The 19,288-nt window shown below is 39.2% G+C and overlaps 1 protein-coding gene across 1 annotated transcript in view; it reads left to right on the forward strand.

Moving 5' to 3' along the window:
- Positions 1–19,288, forward strand: part of TMTC1 (transmembrane O-mannosyltransferase targeting cadherins 1) — a 245,692-nt gene that overhangs the window by 214,173 nt on the left and 12,231 nt on the right. The window contains exons 13-17 of the mRNA XM_058558571.1: positions 1,324–1,432; positions 14,861–14,963; positions 17,023–17,158; positions 17,752–17,896; positions 18,837–18,974. Of these exons, the coding sequence (XP_058414554.1) occupies positions 1,324–1,432; positions 14,861–14,963; positions 17,023–17,158; positions 17,752–17,896; positions 18,837–18,974 (631 nt within the window). The remainder of the gene's footprint in view (positions 1–1,323; positions 1,433–14,860; positions 14,964–17,022; positions 17,159–17,751; positions 17,897–18,836; positions 18,975–19,288) is intronic.

The following is a 19,288-nucleotide window of genomic DNA, read 5'->3' on the forward strand; positions in this document are numbered from 1 at the left end:
GGTCTGATGCATTGCATCCGGATGGGGCATTTCTAACAAGCCCCGTGGTGATGTTGATGATACTGGTCCGTGAATCACATTTTGAGCAGCACGATCGTAAGAGGTGGATTTCTTAGTAGTTAGAATAAGCAGATGTGGTGTGATGGAAGAGCCCTGGGTCTTGACTCAGAAGACGGGTTATGTGAACATGATGAGTCACTTGACTTTTCTGAATCCAAATTTTCTAATTAGGAAAATGAGTATAATTGGACAATAATACCTGCTGCCTGGGATTGTTGTTAATTATTAAATTAATAATGTTATGGGGAAATTTACCAGAGCATATGGTACGTATTCACTGCTGAATAAGTGATTGATGCCCCTAAATAGTAAAAATGTAAGCACATAATTCAGTACTGGTAACTGGTAAAGATGGGGGGACCCTTAGGTCGTGTGCTCTCTATAGTTCTAGGGGTTCTATTTGTCATTCCACTTTTTTGCCAATTACAATGGGTTAGCATTATAATTAGCACTTGATCAGTGTTTGTGGGATTGTGTTAGTAGCAAAGTTGATCACTGCCGGTGTACATTTTTGGCTTGAAAGATATTGATATCAGGTTGATGACACTCCATGGCACTAACGGGAGAGAACTGTCACTCAAAATAATGGCAACAACTTTTGAGCATTGTTTGAACCAGAAGTGTAATCATTGGGAGAAGACTAAAATGAAGAGGACAGAACCAGCCCCAATTTTTCATAAAAATATGATAAAATAGCTGATCATTTTTTGCCAGCCAGTAGTCACAGTATTTTCTAATTTAAGAAATTATGTATAAAATGTATCTCTTTTAGATGTAAGAGCAAAGATGAACATGGGCAGTTGGGCTGGCTTGTCCCCAACAGGTGGCTCAGCCTCTGTTAGGAGCCCAGCCTGCGGTGGCACAACTAATACACAGGGGCTCAAATCACCTTCCACATCCTTGAAAACCGGCTCCTACGCCATCCAGCTAATGCCCATTGCTCCTCTAAGAGTCAAACTTCCTGGTTAGCAAACTCGTAAAATATTACGTAAACTCACAAAAAGGGCATAGCAGGAAATAGAAGGTAGAAAAATCAGTGAATAACTTGCAGCATCATTTACATCTTAACATCTCTTTCTGTTGAGAATTCAGAGACAGAGAAACCGTTAGCAACTTGAGACAGTCTAGTTTAATTCATTTGTGATAAAATCCAGAGTGAATCAGTTAATCTTTGCTAAAAGAAATGAGATGTTAAAGTATAACCAGGGGATTTAAACAAGGCGTTATTAAAAGATTTTTTTTTCTCCCTCTTATCCCCTATAGGTCCCAAGAGAAAAAAGAAGAGGCTATCACTTTACTGAAGGATTCCATTAAATATGGTCCAGAGTTTGCAGATGCGTATTCAAGCTTAGCTTCATTATTAGCTGAACAGGTAATTGTTTCTATTTAATTTCATATAATATTTGTTAAAAATCTTACTGTTGAATACGTAAATTAATATTACACAGATTTTTATACCGATGGTTTAATTGTGAGTTCATATTGGATCACTAATCTCTATGTCAATTTTCTTCTTGACAGAAATTACAAGCCTAGTTTTCTCATATCAGTAGTCTCTGTAGAGTGTAAGTGGTCTTGACACAAAGGTGGTCCATTATAGGGCATTGGTATATTCTCTATCACTTTGGGACAAAATCTGTCAAGAACAGTACATGATAGTTGCTGGTTTTATTACTATTTAGTTATCATATTTTTCTGCTAATGAACTAGGATCTCTGAACTCAATATGGAATCAGTTACCAATAATCTTATAGATCCTGTATCTTAATACGTGTCAGAAGATCACAGAGGCTTATCGAGCCAGCTCCTCCGAGATGATATTTCTCATGGCATGAAACAGGAGTATTTTGATTCCCCTCCTTCTTTTCACTTGTGTCTAAATGATTTGATACCACTTTTCAGTGTCCTGGACACATGTGCCCTACTGTGGGGAAACATATATAAATTGTCTTCTCTAAACTGATGATATGGTTTTGTGGACACGCATAAGTGCTCTTGATAGACAGTAGATTCCGCTGTCATACAACTGCCAGGTTGTCTTTAAAATCAAACTCAACACCTTTGAAAGATACCCTGCAGCATCAGTTGGCTTAAATGTAATGAATGATTTGATACCGCATGTCAGGTACTTTGGGGTGCAATTTGCATTTGAAAAACTTTGGAGGTCTCACCAGGAAACAAAATTAGGACATTTTATGGATATTGAAGTGTCAGAAATGACATGCCTAGTTGTCTCGCTCTAATATTTTCCGTAGAGCGTAGGTGGGCTTTAGACAAAAGCCTGTGTCTATAGTGGGTGATTTTGATGCATGTTTTAGCATGATGTTGAAGCTAAAATGATGATGGTCATGTTCTATGGTGTACACTGGCAGTCCCCAGCTGCCCTTGGCTTGTGTTGAAGCTGACACAGTAGGGTTTTCTGGAGAACAGATTGACTCCATCATTGTTCCCTTTCTCACCTCCTCCTGGCTCCTTCATTTTCCTAAGACCCTCTCACCCTCCCTCTGCTTGGTGGCTTGTCTTGCAGCCACTCCTACTTGCCAAGCATGCTTCTCGGTCAGGGCCTTTGCAACAACTGTTCCTTCTGCCCGCAACACTTTGCTCCCATGTATCTTAGAGTTTTTCATTCCTTATCTCATGCTGGTTTCTTGCCCAAATATTACCATATCAAATGGGTTGTCTGTGATTACCCTTTCAAATAGCTACCTCTCACTGCCCACCACATTTTCTGTCACCTTGCCTTGCCTTGTTTTTCCCCATAGCGTTTACCACCATCTGACATACATTTATTTGTCTATGGTGTTTCTCCCACCAGTGGAATATTTACCTCCGTGAGAATGGCTATCTCTTTTATTCATGGCTATATCCCCATGTCTGTCACATTGTATGCAACCAATAAATTTTGAATGAATAAATGAATTAATATGAACTGAAGAACATGTAGTCCCTCCAAATCCAGTACCTATTCTAAATTTGACTCTTACATTACAAGTAGGGCTGGGTAGGTGGGCCACACTGTCTTGTAACTGAATTGTGCCTCAGTGTGGTGCTCTAATCCTCCACTGAGGAACACTATGAGGAACAGCCATGTGAAATTACTCATTATGACCATAGGGTCAGGGATGGGGTTGAGGCCAGCGCCTACTACATCATTCAGTGGTTTCTTTATGAGGACTCAAGGGAGAAATTTCTCTCATGTCTCAGTGTTAGGAAAGGCTAGACTTCTCTTGAATTATAAGATTTTTGTTTTATTTTTAATCTAATGCATGAAAAATCTTGCAAATGCTAGAAAGATCAACTCTATTTCCACCCCACCTCCACCCCCGCCTCCAACTAACAACCATCTGGACTGTATAGTCTGTTTTTCTGCATATGCTGTTTTTACTCCTGTTTATCATTTTCCTTAATAATTTATTTTATTCAATTTATATTCTCTGTTTTTGAAAGCTGCCTCAATTTCTTTGTGGAATAATTAGGTATAAATAGGTGAATAAAGAAATAAAGCATTGTGTTAATAGTTCCCATTCATGCTTTTTTTCCACAACTCACCAGGACAGATAATAAACATTAAATTGCTCTTCTTGATGAAAATTACCCTGAAGGTAAATGACAGTATCATTCACCTAATACCAGTGATAATGCAGTATGTTGTTTTTTGGGAGTTCTCTACAGGTATTCACACAGTTCCATCTTCCTGAAATGCCATCTTTTCTTTCTCCCTTTCTATATCCTCCACATTTTTCAAAATCCAATTCAACTTCCACTTCCTCCCTCAACATTATTCCACCTCCCCAGCTCGTGGTGAGTTATATTTCCTTGGAGCTCCTAGAACATTTTTGGGAACACACATCAGGTTACAAACTAGTCATATATTTTTTTATTTCTTGAGTTGATATCTCGAACTATAATTTAAACAGTTTTGAGGTTTATTTTTCTTGCAAGGCTGCAAGTTTCTTTAAGAAAAGCAGTGTCGGGCCGGCCCCATGGCTTAGTGGTTAAGTGCGCGCGCTCCGCTACTGGCGGCCCAGGTTCGGATCCCAGGCACGCACCGACGCACCGCTTCTCCGGCCATGCTGAGGCCGCGTCCCACTTACAGCAGCTAGAAGGATGTGCAACTATGACATGCAACTATCTACTGGGGCTTTGGGGGGAAAAAAGGAGGAGGATTGGCAATAGATGTTAGCGCAGAGCTGGTCTTCCTCAGCAAAAAGAGGAGGATTAGCATGGGTGTTAGCTCAGGGCTGATCTTCCTCACAAAAAAAAAAAAAAAGAAAGAAAGAAAAGCAGTGTCTTCTTTTTATACCCATTCCTCCTCTAAGGCTTAGAACAGTTCACTGTATAATGCAGGCATTCATACAGCGTGTCTTGATGTAAGTTACTTTGGGATTCAGTTACCCTATGCTGTGCTAGTAAGAGCATTGACGGTGAACTAGGAGACCCATTTCTAGACCTCACTTTATAGTAACCTAATGCACAGACTTGAGTGAGGAGTGCTTTACCTCTCTTGGCCTCAGTTTCCAAATCTGAAAATAGATAAATATTCTAAATTATCTTTACTTATCTTTATTGTACCTTATAGCTATAACATTTTAAGAGTGTCTAAAACTATCTCCTTTAACATCAACTAAGTGCTAATGAATATTTTAATGAATAACTTAAGGCTCCACTGTAATTATTGCTATTGTTTTTATACAAATAAAGGATTAATATGTTAGTTGGTGATTTGCCTTAATAAATCTCCGAAAGTTTCAGTTTTATTCCTTTTCTAAATTGATGAACTCCAAGTTCATGAAAAGTTACTATTTTAAAAATGATTGAGGAGCCTGCCCCGTGGCCTAGTGGTTAAGTTCAGCATGTTCGGCTTCGGCGGCCCAGGTTCAGTTCCCAGGGGTAGACTTTTATACCACTTGTTGGCGGCCACGCTGTGGCAGCAACCCACATACAAAATAGAGGAAGATTGGCACAGATGTTAGCTCAGGGCAAATCTTCGCGGCAAAAAAAAAAAAATGATTGAGATGTTTAGTGACCTTGAAATTTATTTTAGTCCATTCTGCAGCATCTTACTGTTAACAAATTTTATAGAAGGTAGAAGATTTAAAAGGTCAACGTATATACTTTTTCTTCAGTTATGTTTAAGAAGTGTCCAATGCCATATTTGTAATCAATTACGTGATAAATTTAATTTTCGTAAACCACAATGGCAAGTTGATGTAAAGTTATTGCATGTCGCATAGTTGAAGTTACAAACAGTTTTTAAGAAAAACAAATTATAACTACAACCGTGATCTTTTCTTACATACAAAGGTCACATCTTTTGCCAATCTTTCCTGCTCTAGATTTGAATGTAAAATGCCATGAGATCTAAGAATGTAATTGAAAGATTGAAAGATTCTTTTCTTCTGCTCCTTTGGGCAATTGATTTTAACATCAGAGAGAGACAGCAGCTGTCGGGCGTCACTGAGGATTGCCTTCCCTCTCTGACTTTCAACATCTTCATGTTTTGAATTCTTTAATACAAGAATGCTTCAGATGCACAAGTGAGGTGCAGAGAAACTGTTAGAGAAAAATCCACCTGGCTTCACATTCTTTGATACAAATGAATTCATTTCTTGATGGCACAACCTTATTTAACAGCATTCCAGAATTTCAAATACTCTGAATATATGAAAGCAGTATTTACAAACCTTGGTCAATCTGTGCACACTTGTGAAACCCTCCCCTCACTTAACAGCCCATCTTCCAGTACCATCATGTGTGCATGTGCTCGGCCCGTGCTTACTGTGGTTGTGGGCCAATCTAATGTTAGAAAACTCTTTCCTATACTGAGCTGAAATCCACAGTCCTGTAATTTGCTCCTGTTGGGCCTGCCCCAACAGAGAGGTTATTGAGCACAGCTTATGAGCACAGCTCTCTTGTCACTTCCCTAAACAACTCTTTTCTAAGCTAAATTCTTTTCTTTGAACTTTTTTCTAGTTTGCCCTGGTTTCCAAATACTTTCCTTCTGGTCATGTTGCTTTGCATAGCCTCTGGATTGTCAGTTTTCTCTATGACAGTATGGGCTCCCAAACTGAACTGGCTTCTCGAACTGTAGTTCAATAATTTCAGAGTGGAATAGAAATACTCACTTCCCTGGCTTGAGGCCCTGTATATCTATTACATGACACCCTAAAATGAATAATGTTAATTATTTTTCATCCACGTGATTCTCTGGCTCAGATTGGAGATACAGTCAACTGAAATCCCTAAAAAATGTGAATGTTTAGGGGCCGGCCCCATGGCTTAGCAGTTAAGTGTGTGCGCTCTGCTACTGGCGGCCCGGGTTACTCGTTGTATCAACTACTCTTTCCAGATATTTCAATGGGCAAATGAATAAGAATAGCTTTTAGTTACTTATTTACACTTTTGGTAAAACATGTTCCAAAGATCAGCAGCAAGTAGAAAGTCCTGCGTTGTGCCTGTAGAATCTTCTCTCCAGGTTGACCTCTATTTTACCCAAGACTCTTTAGGTACAGTTATTCAATTTTTATTTAGTTTATCAAATTACAGATCATCTAGCTCACCTCTCTCAGTCTTGTCTACAAGAATGTGAGACATTTTGTCAGACACCTGCTGAAATTCTTCTGCTGATCAAAGGTTGTGAGTCCACCAAAAGAACGAAAACAAGGTTCGTTTGGCGTGCCCTGCTCTCACTGTAAGCATGCTGCTGTCTCTTGACACCATTTCCCATCCTCACTGCTAGTAAAGCCAGGAGTGTAATGATCCCTTCTAGGATTTGTCTGGGATTAATAAGTGTTCCTTCCTCTGTTGGAACCTGAAGGTAGCAAGTAAATCTGTTGGGTACAGTAGAGAATTTGAGAAGGGGAAATTTAAAAAATAGGTTAACAGGCCAAAAAGACCTCATATGGTGGATTGTATTAAGGCCCACAGTGGAGCCCAGGTTTGAAACTGATAGATAATGGGAAGCCAAGGTAAATGTATAAGGAAAGGGTTTTAAAACATGTAAGGAAGAAAATCTCGTGGAAATATGTGGGGTATTTTGGAGGAGACTTTTAAATGCGTTCTGGTGTGAGTAGTGGAGAGCCTTGTTTCAGGAAGAAAGTGGGGGAATGGATAGACTCTATTGTGGAAAAAGAATCCCCTTGTGCTTAAGACTATCTGCATGTGAAGGCTGAGAGGAAAAGAAAAACAGAAAATTACGAACTCCAGAGCAGAGCGCCTAAAGGACTAAGACGACGCATGGCCACTGACAGCCAAGGGGAAGCCAGGGAGAAGCAAGATTTTAGGAGGGAGGAAATGAAATCAGCTGCACCAGTATTTTTTCAATTACACAAGTAATACAAAAATATAATGGAGGGCCGGCCCCATGGCTTAGCAGTTGAGTGCGCGTGCTCCGCTGCTGGCGGCCCGGGTTCAGATCCCGGGCACGCACCGACGCGCTGCTTCTCCAGCCATGCTGAGGCCGCGTCCCACATACAGCAACTAGAAGGATGTGCAGCTATGACGTACAACTATCTACTGGGGCTTTGGGGGGAAAATAAATAAAATCTTTAAAAATATATATATAATGGAAAGTGTGGAAAATCAGAGAAAATAAAAACAGTTTTATTTATTTATTTATTTATTTTGTAGGGAAGATCAGCCCTGAGCTAACATCATGCTAATCCTCCTCTTTTTGCTGAGGAAAACTGGCTCTGAGCTAACATCTATTGCCAATCCTTCTCCTTTTTTTTTTCACCCTAAAGCCCCAGTAGATAGTTGTATGTCATAGTTGCATATCATTCTAGTTGCTGTTCTTATAGCTTTTTAAAAACGATATTTTGAATGATTTCCTAATGATAGATTCCTACAAAGAGAATTCCCGTATCAAAGAGTGTCAGCATGTTTCCTGACTCTTGAGATACATTGCTAAATTGCTTTCGAAAAGGGTAGTACCAACATGCTCTGCCACCAGCAGCACAGAACCTTTAAGTCTTGAATGTTAGTGGAACATTTAAATGGAAATAGCATGTGGACAGATGGCAGTGCAAGAGATCAGGGCTGGAAAGATAGATTTAGGACTTCAAGTAAATAAATCCGTAAGTGTCACCAAGCATCAGAAATTGTTGAAGTAGCAAGTATGGGTCTTATTCTCAGGAGCTTAGAATCTAGAAGGAAATGCTGCCCCTAAGCAAAGAATGACAGCCTACTCCCTAGTGTCTAACACAATTGTGACAAAGGTGCAAAGAGAAAGTACCAGTGAGAATGTTATAGAGACCTAACCTAATGTGGGAAGGGACATATAGAGAGTGAGGGGTAACCAAAGAGTGATATTTAATCCGATACCTGAGGAACTTACAGATATCAACGAGGTAAAAATGAATAGGAAAACCTTTCTGGCTAGCAGAAATAGACTAAATAGACTCTGGGGTAGGGAAGAATGTGATCGTTTCCTCTAATAGAAAGAAAGCTCTGTGCCTGAAAGTGCAGAGAATGAGGGTGGAATGGCATGAGAAGAGTTTGGAAATGGAGGAAGCTGCAATTCTGTGCAAATGTGGGTTTTCTCTCCTCTTTTCCTGGTCTCCTGACATCATTGTACACCTGCAATTGCTTACTCTTGTCCTACTTCCTCTTTAACTTTTATTTTATGATTCTTGGCATTTCCTCCTTAAAGTGATTATTTCTCTCATTTAAATTGTCACAGGGTAGTGTTGATCACAGTCTGCTGGGCGATGAGAAAATGCAGAATTAGAAATACCTAACACTTCCTTGGTGAGGAGGAATACCAAGTTAATTGATTCATTTTGGTTGAATGAGAAAGAGAATTAGACATCACATATTGACATCACGTTTCTCATAAATGTCCATGTTGATGACTGATGGGTAGAAGAACTATTTTGTAAAGGAAATAAAAGCAATGGGCCCGGCCCGGTGGCGTAGTGGTTAAGTTCACGCACTCTGCTTCAGCAGCCCAGGGTTCGCGGGTTCAGATTCCAGGCATGGACCTATGCACCGTTCATCAAGCCATGCTGTGGCAGGTGTCCCACATACAAAATAGAGGAAGATTGGCACAGATGTTAGCTCAGTGACAATCTTCCTCAAGCAAAAAGAGGCAGATTGGCAACAGATGTTAGCTCAGGACCAGTCTTCCTCACCAAAAAAAAAAAAAAGAAGAAGAAAGAAAGAAAAGAAAAGGAGAGAGTGAGAAAGGAGGCATCTCTGCTTTATGTTTTGATTTGAGCTGCTGTGTCTTGAAGAGTTTCTTAGAGAAGTCATTGATATAAGTTTAAACATCCATTGGTCCTAAACTTCCCAGGTTTGTAATAGTAAATAAAGTCATTTAGCTAATGGGGAGATACCTTATGACTCTGTATGCTCATTTCATTGACCAGAGTCAAAGTCCTTCTAGAAAGCAGTTCGGATGCATGACCATGAGGTCAGGGCACAAGCCCAACTTTCCATCCCCATCTCTATAGGTCCTTCACCACTTGGGAATACCACACCCTACACCTTCCATACAGTAAGTACACATTGTTACAGGCCATTCATTAAGCCAGCTGTTCACAAAGTGTTGACTGGGGACCCCTGAGGTCCAAGAAGGACTATTCAATTTTCACAATACTACTAACAAGTAATTTGCCTTTTTTACTCTCCTTCTCTCGTGAGTGTTCAGTAGTTTTTTAGACGCTACATGATGTATCCACAATTATGAAAAGATTGTTAAAATATTCTCCCCTTTTCCAACTAAATGTCTGTGTGAGACCAGGTTTTCTTCACATACTTAAACTGAAAAACATAGGGGCCGGCCCCGTGGCTTAGCGGTTAAGTGCGTGTGCTCCGCTACTGGTGGCCCAGGTTCGGATCCTGGGTGCGCACCGACGCACTGCTTGTCCGGCCATGCTGAGGCCGCGTCCCACATACAGCAACTAGAAGGATGTGCAACTGTGACATACAACTATCTACTGGGGCTTTGGGGAAGAAAAGGAGGAGGTCTGGCAATAGATGTTAGCTCAGAGCCGGTCTTCCTCAGCAAAAAGAGGAGGATTGGCATGAATGTTAGCTCAGGGCTGATCTTCCTCACAAAAAACAAATAAAAAATAGCTTAAAAAAAACTGAAAAACATATAAAAACAGATTAGCACAAAAGTAGATATGAGAATCCAGCCGTCTTCTATTGTCAGACATTAAAGAGATTTGCAAAAATATGAAATAATGCCCACTATTCTCACTAATTTTTTTTTTGCTTTGGGAAATATAGATATTTTTCATATAAATAGGTTGTGTTTGAGTTCATTATTATTTTAAATAAACTGATAAATATCTTTTAAATTTCTCAGCTTCATTTCTATTGCAGTAAACATTGATAGACGTAGCCCACATCAGCAAAGCCCTTTGGGTCCTCAGTAAGTTTTAGAGTGCAAAAAGTTCCTGAAACCAAGAAGTTTGAGGATTGCTGCATTTAGCCCACATCCATATGTCCTCCCGGTTATAGCAACTTGAACTGGAAGAAATGTTTTCCAAGCATATGAGTTGGCCCGAGAGAGTACATTACAGTCAGGGGTCCTTTTACAGAAGATCTACTTTTCACTCTTCCTTCCTTGAGGTAAAAACATGTTGGGTAATTACAGCATGTAAAAAGTGGAGCTGTTGGCTATGTTTTCTCTCTCCCCCAAGGCCCATTTTCTTTCCGCCCCCCTGAAAATGCTTTTGAGCCTTGCAGAGGAGCCCATGGCTGTGTGCTACCTGCTTTAACCACCGCCCTCCAAGGCTGATTTCATGCTGAGGCAGCAGTTGGTTGGAGACTCTGGTGTACAGCAGACAGTATTACTTGTCAGAACCATTCTCTGGGTCACAAGCTTTTTTAATTAAAATTGTCCTATAAATAGCTTATATTCATTTCCTCTGGACTTCACAAGTCAGTGGAGACTAGGAATGATCAGGCCTAGGTCAGGACATCTAGCCAGGTGGGGAGAATGAAAGTAAGTGCTTAAAACTGTGCTTCAGTGATTCAGTAATACTCCTTTTTAAGATAAATGCATTGCCCTTCCAGAGAAGGTAGAATTTATTTTAAATAAACACCTAGAAGGTATTTTTCTCCTGCAGTGGTGGTTCCCTTTCGTTTTTTAATAAGTGGAGTTAATCATTACTTGAAGTTTACAGTCAAGTGAAAGCAAAAGGAAGACAGATATTGGAGACATTTTTCACAGAGCCAGAGTCTCTAGACTGCCTTTGGGTGTTACCAAGGGTACCGGGTGTGATTACTTGCTCTTGACACACATGGTCTTTTAAATCCCATTACTTCTTTGGACTTGAAAATTGCATTTCTAGTGGAAACCCAGCTTATAAACCCCAAAGTAAGAGAAGTTTTAGATGAAAAAGGTAATCTCTTTGCCTATTTTAGAGCAGCAAGAAAGTGGGGAAAAAAATAAAATTAAATCAGGTAAAACAGTAATTGCACTTGAAATCTGTTGTTAACTGTTGTATTTGACTTTAGAAAGTTAGAATGTGAGGACATTCAGGAAAAACACTTTTTAACTCTCCCACAGTTTAGTTATAATGATGTTTTTAAGATCTCAAGTAGCCACAGGTTTTTTTCAAGCACATCTTTATGTTACACAGCTGCTGGAGTTAATGCTAACCAGCGTTCTTGGGTAGTTGGCTCATGACAGGTGTAGAGAATCTGTCTAACCTCAAGTCTGGGTGTCACTTCTGGTTGCCTCCCAAGTACCTCGTGCTTCTCCTCCCATGGCACTGTCAGAGTACATTGCAATTTCTTCTTCCTGTCAGAATCCCACTGAATTGCGATGGCAGAATTGTGTCTGTCTTGTTCACTCCTCTGTCCCCACCATATACTGGGTGTGTGGATGGTGCTCATGAAATATTTGTTGAGGGGATGGATGGATGGATGGATGGATGGATGGATGGATGGATGGATGGATGGATATCCAAAAGTGCAATCGTTTCTTTCGATGCCAGAGACACCCTTGTTTATTTCTGGAAATACTGCTTTTTTTCAAGACTTACCAATTCCCTGTAGGTCCACTGAAAACCTAGGTTCTGTTCTCTGTCCCCATGTAGCTATGAGATTTGGGGCAAGTCTCTTAACCACTTTGAACTCAGGTTTCTTCATTTGTTAAAAATGGTGGTGCATTAGTGTCTATTAATGTTCTTTGCAGTTCTAATATTCTTTTATTTCCTTTGCTGAAAATCTTACCCATTGTATTTTTAATAATTTTTTAATTTTGATTTTTACCATGACTATTTTAGTGTGTTTTAAAAGTGCCATGTAAAATAGAAAATTGGATCCTTTGAAAACAAAGATGGCATTGGAGTCAAACACTAACACTGGTCAAATGGTAACACAGGAAACTCGAGATTTTCAGGAACTGCTTACCCAGCTTTGGATTAGTGAGGGTTTTCTTTCTTTGGTTGCCTCTCAGGTATTAAGTGTTTATTGACATCTGTATCGGGAGATGATTAAGAACAATTAAAAGGAAAAACACCCGAGTTAGTTAATTATTTGTCATATAGAGTTAAAGAGGTTCAATGGGAAAGGAACTTGAAACTGCTGTCTAAAATGCCACTTGGACAGGGTCATGATGCCTGACATGGCCACAGTGACAGCTCTAGGCCACCTGAGCCCAGATTAGCTGTACTGACCTCTTTGATGCACTGCTCCTTAAATAGAGGTATTTTGTTTTATTCATCTCCATGTCTTTGGCATCTATCTCCCAGTGATATTAGTCATGCTAGCATTAATAGTACTTCCTAGTAGTAATAATAAGGATAATGGCTAGCATGACAAAGGGCTGTGTGCTAAGCATTATTCTAAGTGCCTTACGTGTTTTAATCTTCACAACAACCCTATGACATAGGTACTGTTATCCCTATTTTACAAGTGGTCACGTAGAGAGGAAGTAAGATCACACAGACAGTAAATGGTGGGGCTGAGATTCCAATCCATGTAGTCAAACACTGGCAGCCCGATTCGTAATCACTATGCCATACTTTTGTAGCCATTGCAGTAAACGTGTGCTGAATGAATGGATAAGCGAGTAAATATCCAATGGTACTCTGTAGCTGTTAATTTAATTGGTCTTATATAATTTGTGTTCTGCCTGTCTCCATGTAACACACATACACGCACACACACACAAATTTGTCAGTCCTTCAATGGATGATATCTTCATAAAGGTTTTCTTCTCTTCAACAGATTGAAAGATTATTTTGAGACTTTCATTCATCTTTAACTTTTCTGAGTTTGACAATTTATTGAGTTTGACAATTAGAAAAAAGTTTTGAGAAACACGGATCTCCATTTTTGCTGGACTATGAATTTGAAATTCAAATAATGAGATTTGCCAAATTCAAACCACACTTTGTTTCCTAAATGGTACTTAAATGTGTGGATTCAGAGAGGTGACATTGGTCATTCTACAGAGGGTAAAGTGTCTGTATCTTTCTAGGTCAAATCAGATTTCGGTTTCTTGGCTTAGTGCTCAGCACTCAGTGCATTTTTATTTACAAGCTTAAGGTGTCATGTCTGAGAAAACTGATGCTGTACATTCCCTCTTCATGTGTCTGATTGAATGCTTAGTAGTAGCAACCTGCGATAAAATTATGGAAAATGTCCGTGCTCAGAGCATATTAAAAGAAACGTTGCTGTGTGCTTTACGCCAAATCGTTTCCTTTCACTTGACCTTTGCAGCAGTACCGGGAAACTATGAAATTGTTTACCTGTGAGTAATTGTTAGAACCCAGGTCGCTTTGACTTGTTAATTACGTGTTACCTTCTATCTTATAGAAAAAAATATGACATGACAATCTCAGATGGTTGTGAAAAATGTACCTAAAAGCTAATTCAGAATTATGAAAATGTGTTAGAGTGAACCTTTAGAGTAGAAGATGACCAGTGCCGTTAGAAAACGATCCATTGACGATGTGACTGTTGATCTGGCCTTTGCCACAAGGTAGGGGTGGGAGGTGTGCCTTTGAGGGGACGTATATTCCTGTTGGACAGAACAGCTCAGAGATGGGAAACACAGGTTGGATAAAGGAAGCAGCAAACAGTTTGGTGAGCTATAGAAATATTTCCAGTGAAAAAAGGATAAGCCAAAGCCCTCCCATAATGTGCATCAGCCTCCCCTCCCCTCCCCACTTCCCATTAAAAACCTCCCCAAATAGGGGCCGGCCCAGTGGTGTAGTGGTTAAGTTCGCACACTCTGCTTTGGCTGCCTGGGGTTCGCGAGTTTGGATCCTGGGCGCAGACCCGCACACTGCTCATCAAGCCATGCTCTGGCAGCGTCCCATATACAAAATAGAGGAAGATGGGCACAGATGTTGGCTCAGGGACAATCTTCCTCAGCAAAAAAAAATCTCCCCAAGTAAACCATACAGTGTAGCCAAAAAGAGTGCTAGCTATGCAAATGCAGCCGTAAGACAAATATCCCAGGTGTCCCTGTCTCCCAGTTGGATTGCCACCCCTGATTACCATTTTCATCCAGAGAGTTACTGGGGTGGAGGGCATCCCCTTCAAATAACCATTCTGAGGCTTTTCCAACTGAAGCGCAAATCCTTCCAGATGTCCCTTCTTAGTAAACATCAGCATGTTTGCCCTGAAGGAACTAAACACAGATATGAATTGTAGGTCTGTGTGCAGTTAGCGTTGACTTTAATTCAGACAGAAGACATAGTGTTGGATCTCAGTACCTATTGCATAGTAGATGCTCAGTAAATTATTTTCTGCTTTTCCCACTTCTGTTATTCAGTTTATTGTTGGTTCTTTTTAACTTTCTCATTTATTTTTCTTTGTTCTCTTTTTAAAGGAGAGATTTAAGGAAGCTGAGGGCGTATACCAGGCTGGAATAAAGAACTGTCCAGACAGCTCAGATTTGCACAACAACTATGGGGTTTTCTTAGTTGATACTGGTAAGTGGAATTGAAGAGAAGCTGTTCTGTGGAGATTAGATAATCCTATCTGTCAAGCAAAATGGCAATAACTCAAATAATGCCTGAGAAGTAAAATACACTGTCTTGGCAAGAAGCTCACTGTTGACAGTCACATTGTACCTTGGAGTTGTGTTTTCTTTAAATTCTCAAGCTCTGTTCAGTAAAATCTGCCCAGTGCTTATAATCATCTCTCTAAGAAAAACTCCCCAGGTGGCAGGAAGTAGTCTTGATGATTTAATGAGTAACAGTCTTCTTTGAGTATCACTTATACAAGTTTATAAATCTATTATGATGAAAGTTTCCTATACAATGATGCACAGCCTGCCTCTGAATCTAGTTACTGGCAGATGGTAAATACTTTTCTGCAACTGATGAAAAAGCTTCCAGAATTGTTTCATGGTTCCTTACTTGATATACATTACAGAAACTGTATTATTATCATTGATAGAGTACTCTTATAGGACAGATGTTATATAAAATACACTTACTCCCATCTTATTTAATGCAAAACTTTACTGGGCCAGGGATTCTGTTTTCTTTATGATTTGTGCCTCATATACTGTTGGCATGTTATGAATATTTATAAAGAACGAAAGATACTTGAATTTAATGCAAAAGCACCACTCTGTTCTCATTGACTTATTAGACTACGTGCCTTGCAGTAAAATTCAATTTTAATTATTTTATTGCTATGAAATGCTAGAAAGAGTTTTAATTTTCTATGATATTTGAAGCTCTTCTATTTTACAGAATGTAAGTTTACGTTCTGATACACATAGGGAACTTACCTTATTTTTGCATGTAAAATTGTTTTGTAGTGCCACCTGCTGGTTCATTAGCAACATAATAATAAATTAGATATCACAAAATATAAAAACCAGAAGTGACCTCCTGTTGGCCTGGTTTAGCCCTCTTCCTTCTACTACAACAACAATCCCACTCCAACCCCCGCCCCCCAAAATCTCACTGACCACACTATGTGTATCTTCTCTCCATCTCTTTGTATTTCTTTTTATACTGTTGAAATTCTACCCATCACCAGTGTCCTATACGTAGACCTATGTGTACATAGAGTCTCTTTTGGCACCTCCTAGTGAAACTTGCATTTGAAGATTCCGTTCAGATAATAAACGTTCCATTCCATTTAGAACTTGAGACTGTTCTACAGTTCAGTCACTTAGATATAATTTCACTAGGAACTTCTTTGGGGAACCTTATCAGACTAGAGAGACTTGCTTCTAGCTCTGGCCTTTACCCTCACTTGCCCTGGGATCTTTGTCAGATTTCTTGATGTCTTTGCACATTAGTTCCTGTATCCATGAAGTGGTAATTTTGTTTCTTAGTATCTCTTAAATGCCAAGAGGCTACTAAATGGTATCAAAACACAGCTAAATAGTATCAAAAATACCTTCAAAGATCATGTGAGCTCATTTAGTTAAAGTGTTTTAAAGTATAATGCATTGGACAAATGCAATTGGCATTATTATTATTTCTTCAAGTCCCATTAAACAAATACCATTTAAATAAAAATGTGTGATTTAAGAAGAGATTTTCAAGATACAGCTGCTACTCACTGGTTTAAAGCAGGCCTCAGTTACTATGTTGCAGTGTATTAATTGAGACAAACCCTTAGAAATTGCTTCAGGATGGTTTTCTTTCTGTAATACTTTTTTGTATAATGAGAAACAACAATATGTTATATAAATAATAATCACTGATATTCTCAAAACGCCACATTAGCTTGGGCAATGGCCAGAAAACACTTTGACTAAAATAATATACATAATAAAAGAAATAGGTTTTAGTTTTTATAGATTTTTTATTATTAATTTCCTTGGAAGTGGGAATGAATAGCGGAATGGTCCAGTGTTAAGCAGTAGCAAGAAGCAGCAGCCAAAATGCAAGCGAATTTATAAACTGAATAATTGATGGTATGACGCTGTGAGATGAATGATGTACATCAGAAGAGAAATTAAAGAGCTCGTGTATTTTATAATTAAGGCATATTCTGCTCTTACCAACCCACCACTGGTTACAGGCTCTCCAGAGAAGGCAGTGGCCCATTACCAACAGGCCATCAAACTTAGCCCAAGTCATCACGTGGCCATGGTGAACCTGGGGAGACTCTACAGGTCGTTGGGAGACAACAGTGTGGCTGAAGAATGGTACAAACGGTAAAGTTCCTTTTCTTCACTATGTAAGTTGCCCCAAAACCTCTGCAATTGCCCATCAAATTTTTAGTAATTGGAACAGACAGGTTCTCAGAATACTAGCAAATTTTGCCAGTTCAGGCAATACAGATTCTCATCTCCAAAGAGGACAATACAACACTATAAATGGTATCCCAATTAATGACTTTTTGCCTGCTGGTTACAACATGGTGCTAAACCAAAGTTGGAATTTAGTTCCCACTTTAGTTAGTCTATTATTTTTCCAAAGCTATTGACTGCAACCCAAACCACAAATAGCAATTTCAAAACTGGATGTAGATGAAAGACTGTGCATACATCAAAACAAGTCTATCACCATTAATGGAAAAGATCCTTGGGGTTCAGTTTCCATACTGGTAGGTCACTAGAGGCATTCTTATAGTTGGAGGGTTGCACCGTGGTCTTTTTTTTTTTTTAACATTCTGCTTGGTATAAAAACAAAGACCATGTTGGAGCAGAGTCTCAAACCATGTACAGTCATTCCTAAATCTAAATTTCAACCTTTGGAAATGTACCTATTAGAAGAAAACTGTGAATTCACCTTTCTCAAAACTCAGCGCCCTGCAGGTGGCACGCAAAGCCGAGATCTTATCACCCTTGGGAGCACTGTATTACAACACTGGCCGATATGAAGAGGCTCTGCAGATTTACCGGGAAGCTGTGGCCCTTCAGCCTTCTCAAAGGGAACTCCGCCTGGCACTGGTGAGTAGAGGGACTAAAGGAAATGAAGCAAGGAATATATGCACAGCATGTAAAACAGGGAGCTGTAGTCAGTAAGCCTCAGAGCTGGAACTCGAATGCTATAATTATCTGTTTTATGAATATTCATATAACTAATGTTAGAGCCATTCACCAAAGACGTGGATGCTAAAAATACATTTAAGTTTTTGTTTTGAAATAATTTCAAACTTACAGAAATTTGCAAGAATATTAAATAACTTCTATATACCCTTTCACCCAGATTGATCAATTTTTAGCATTTTGGTGCATTTGCTATCACCCTCTCATGTATGTTTGTATGTGTATATGTACATATACGTATATATGTGCATATTTAGGTGTGTATGTGTGCATATACGTATTATTAATACATGTTATTTTTCCCTGAGCCATGTGAAAGTTAAAAATCTCATACCCGTTATTTCTAAATAGTTCAGCATGTAGTTCCTAAGAACAAGGACATTCTGTAACATAATCACAGTGTGGATATCAAATTCAGGAAAATTAATGTCAACAATATTTTTATTTCAGTTTTTGGATCATTACTCTTCCTTTTCTTAAGATTTGCAGTAAATCAAACTTATCTTGTTACAAACACAGTGTTCTGTTGAAACCATAGGAAATAATTTCTCTTCTGACAATTTAGTCAACTTTTTTTAAAAGGCATAAGTCACTTCACTGAATATCTTTGATGTTCCTGCTATTCATGCACAAATGCGTGCGCATACCTAAATTAATAAGCAAAGAAACAACAAAAACTTAAAGCCTGTAAACGGTGGTGATTCAGCCCTCTCTGTGAGTCACAAATAGATGCTGAGCTCTTTTGTCAGGAGTATTTCTGGAATGCCTCTATTCAGGGATGCTTTATTTGATAAGCTAATAACAAAGTGTTTTCTAAGCAAAAGTCAGTGTGGTTTTGCAGGCTCAGGTTTTGGCCGTGATGGGTCAGACAAAAGAAGCTGAAAAGATGACCAACCACATTGTGTCAGAGGAGACTGGCTGCCTTGAATGCTATCGCCTGTTGTCAGCCGTCTACAGCGAGCAGGAGCTCCACAACAAGGTAGAGGGGACACTGCGAGGAGTTGTTTGGCTTCACGAGTAGAAAATGGGGTGACCCTAGATGATTCTCCAGTCAGCACATTTACAAGGCTGAGCAGTCGATATCATCAGTCGGCGTATCCTATTTTATGGACACTTTCCCAGATATCCTCTTAACTCCTAAGATGTCCCCTTGAAATAATATTTTCTTAGCTCATCCTTGTTCTGAAGATTTTATGTGGTATAAAGACTAATATTTGTATGCATTATCGTTTTCCGTATTCCTTCAAATATACTTTTTATAAAATCCTTAAAACAACCTAATAAGGCAAGTCT

The sequence above is a fragment of the Diceros bicornis genome, chromosome 17 (assembly GCF_020826845.1).
Source record: "Diceros bicornis minor isolate mBicDic1 chromosome 17, mDicBic1.mat.cur, whole genome shotgun sequence".
Taxonomy (NCBI): Eukaryota; Metazoa; Chordata; class Mammalia; order Perissodactyla; family Rhinocerotidae; genus Diceros; species Diceros bicornis.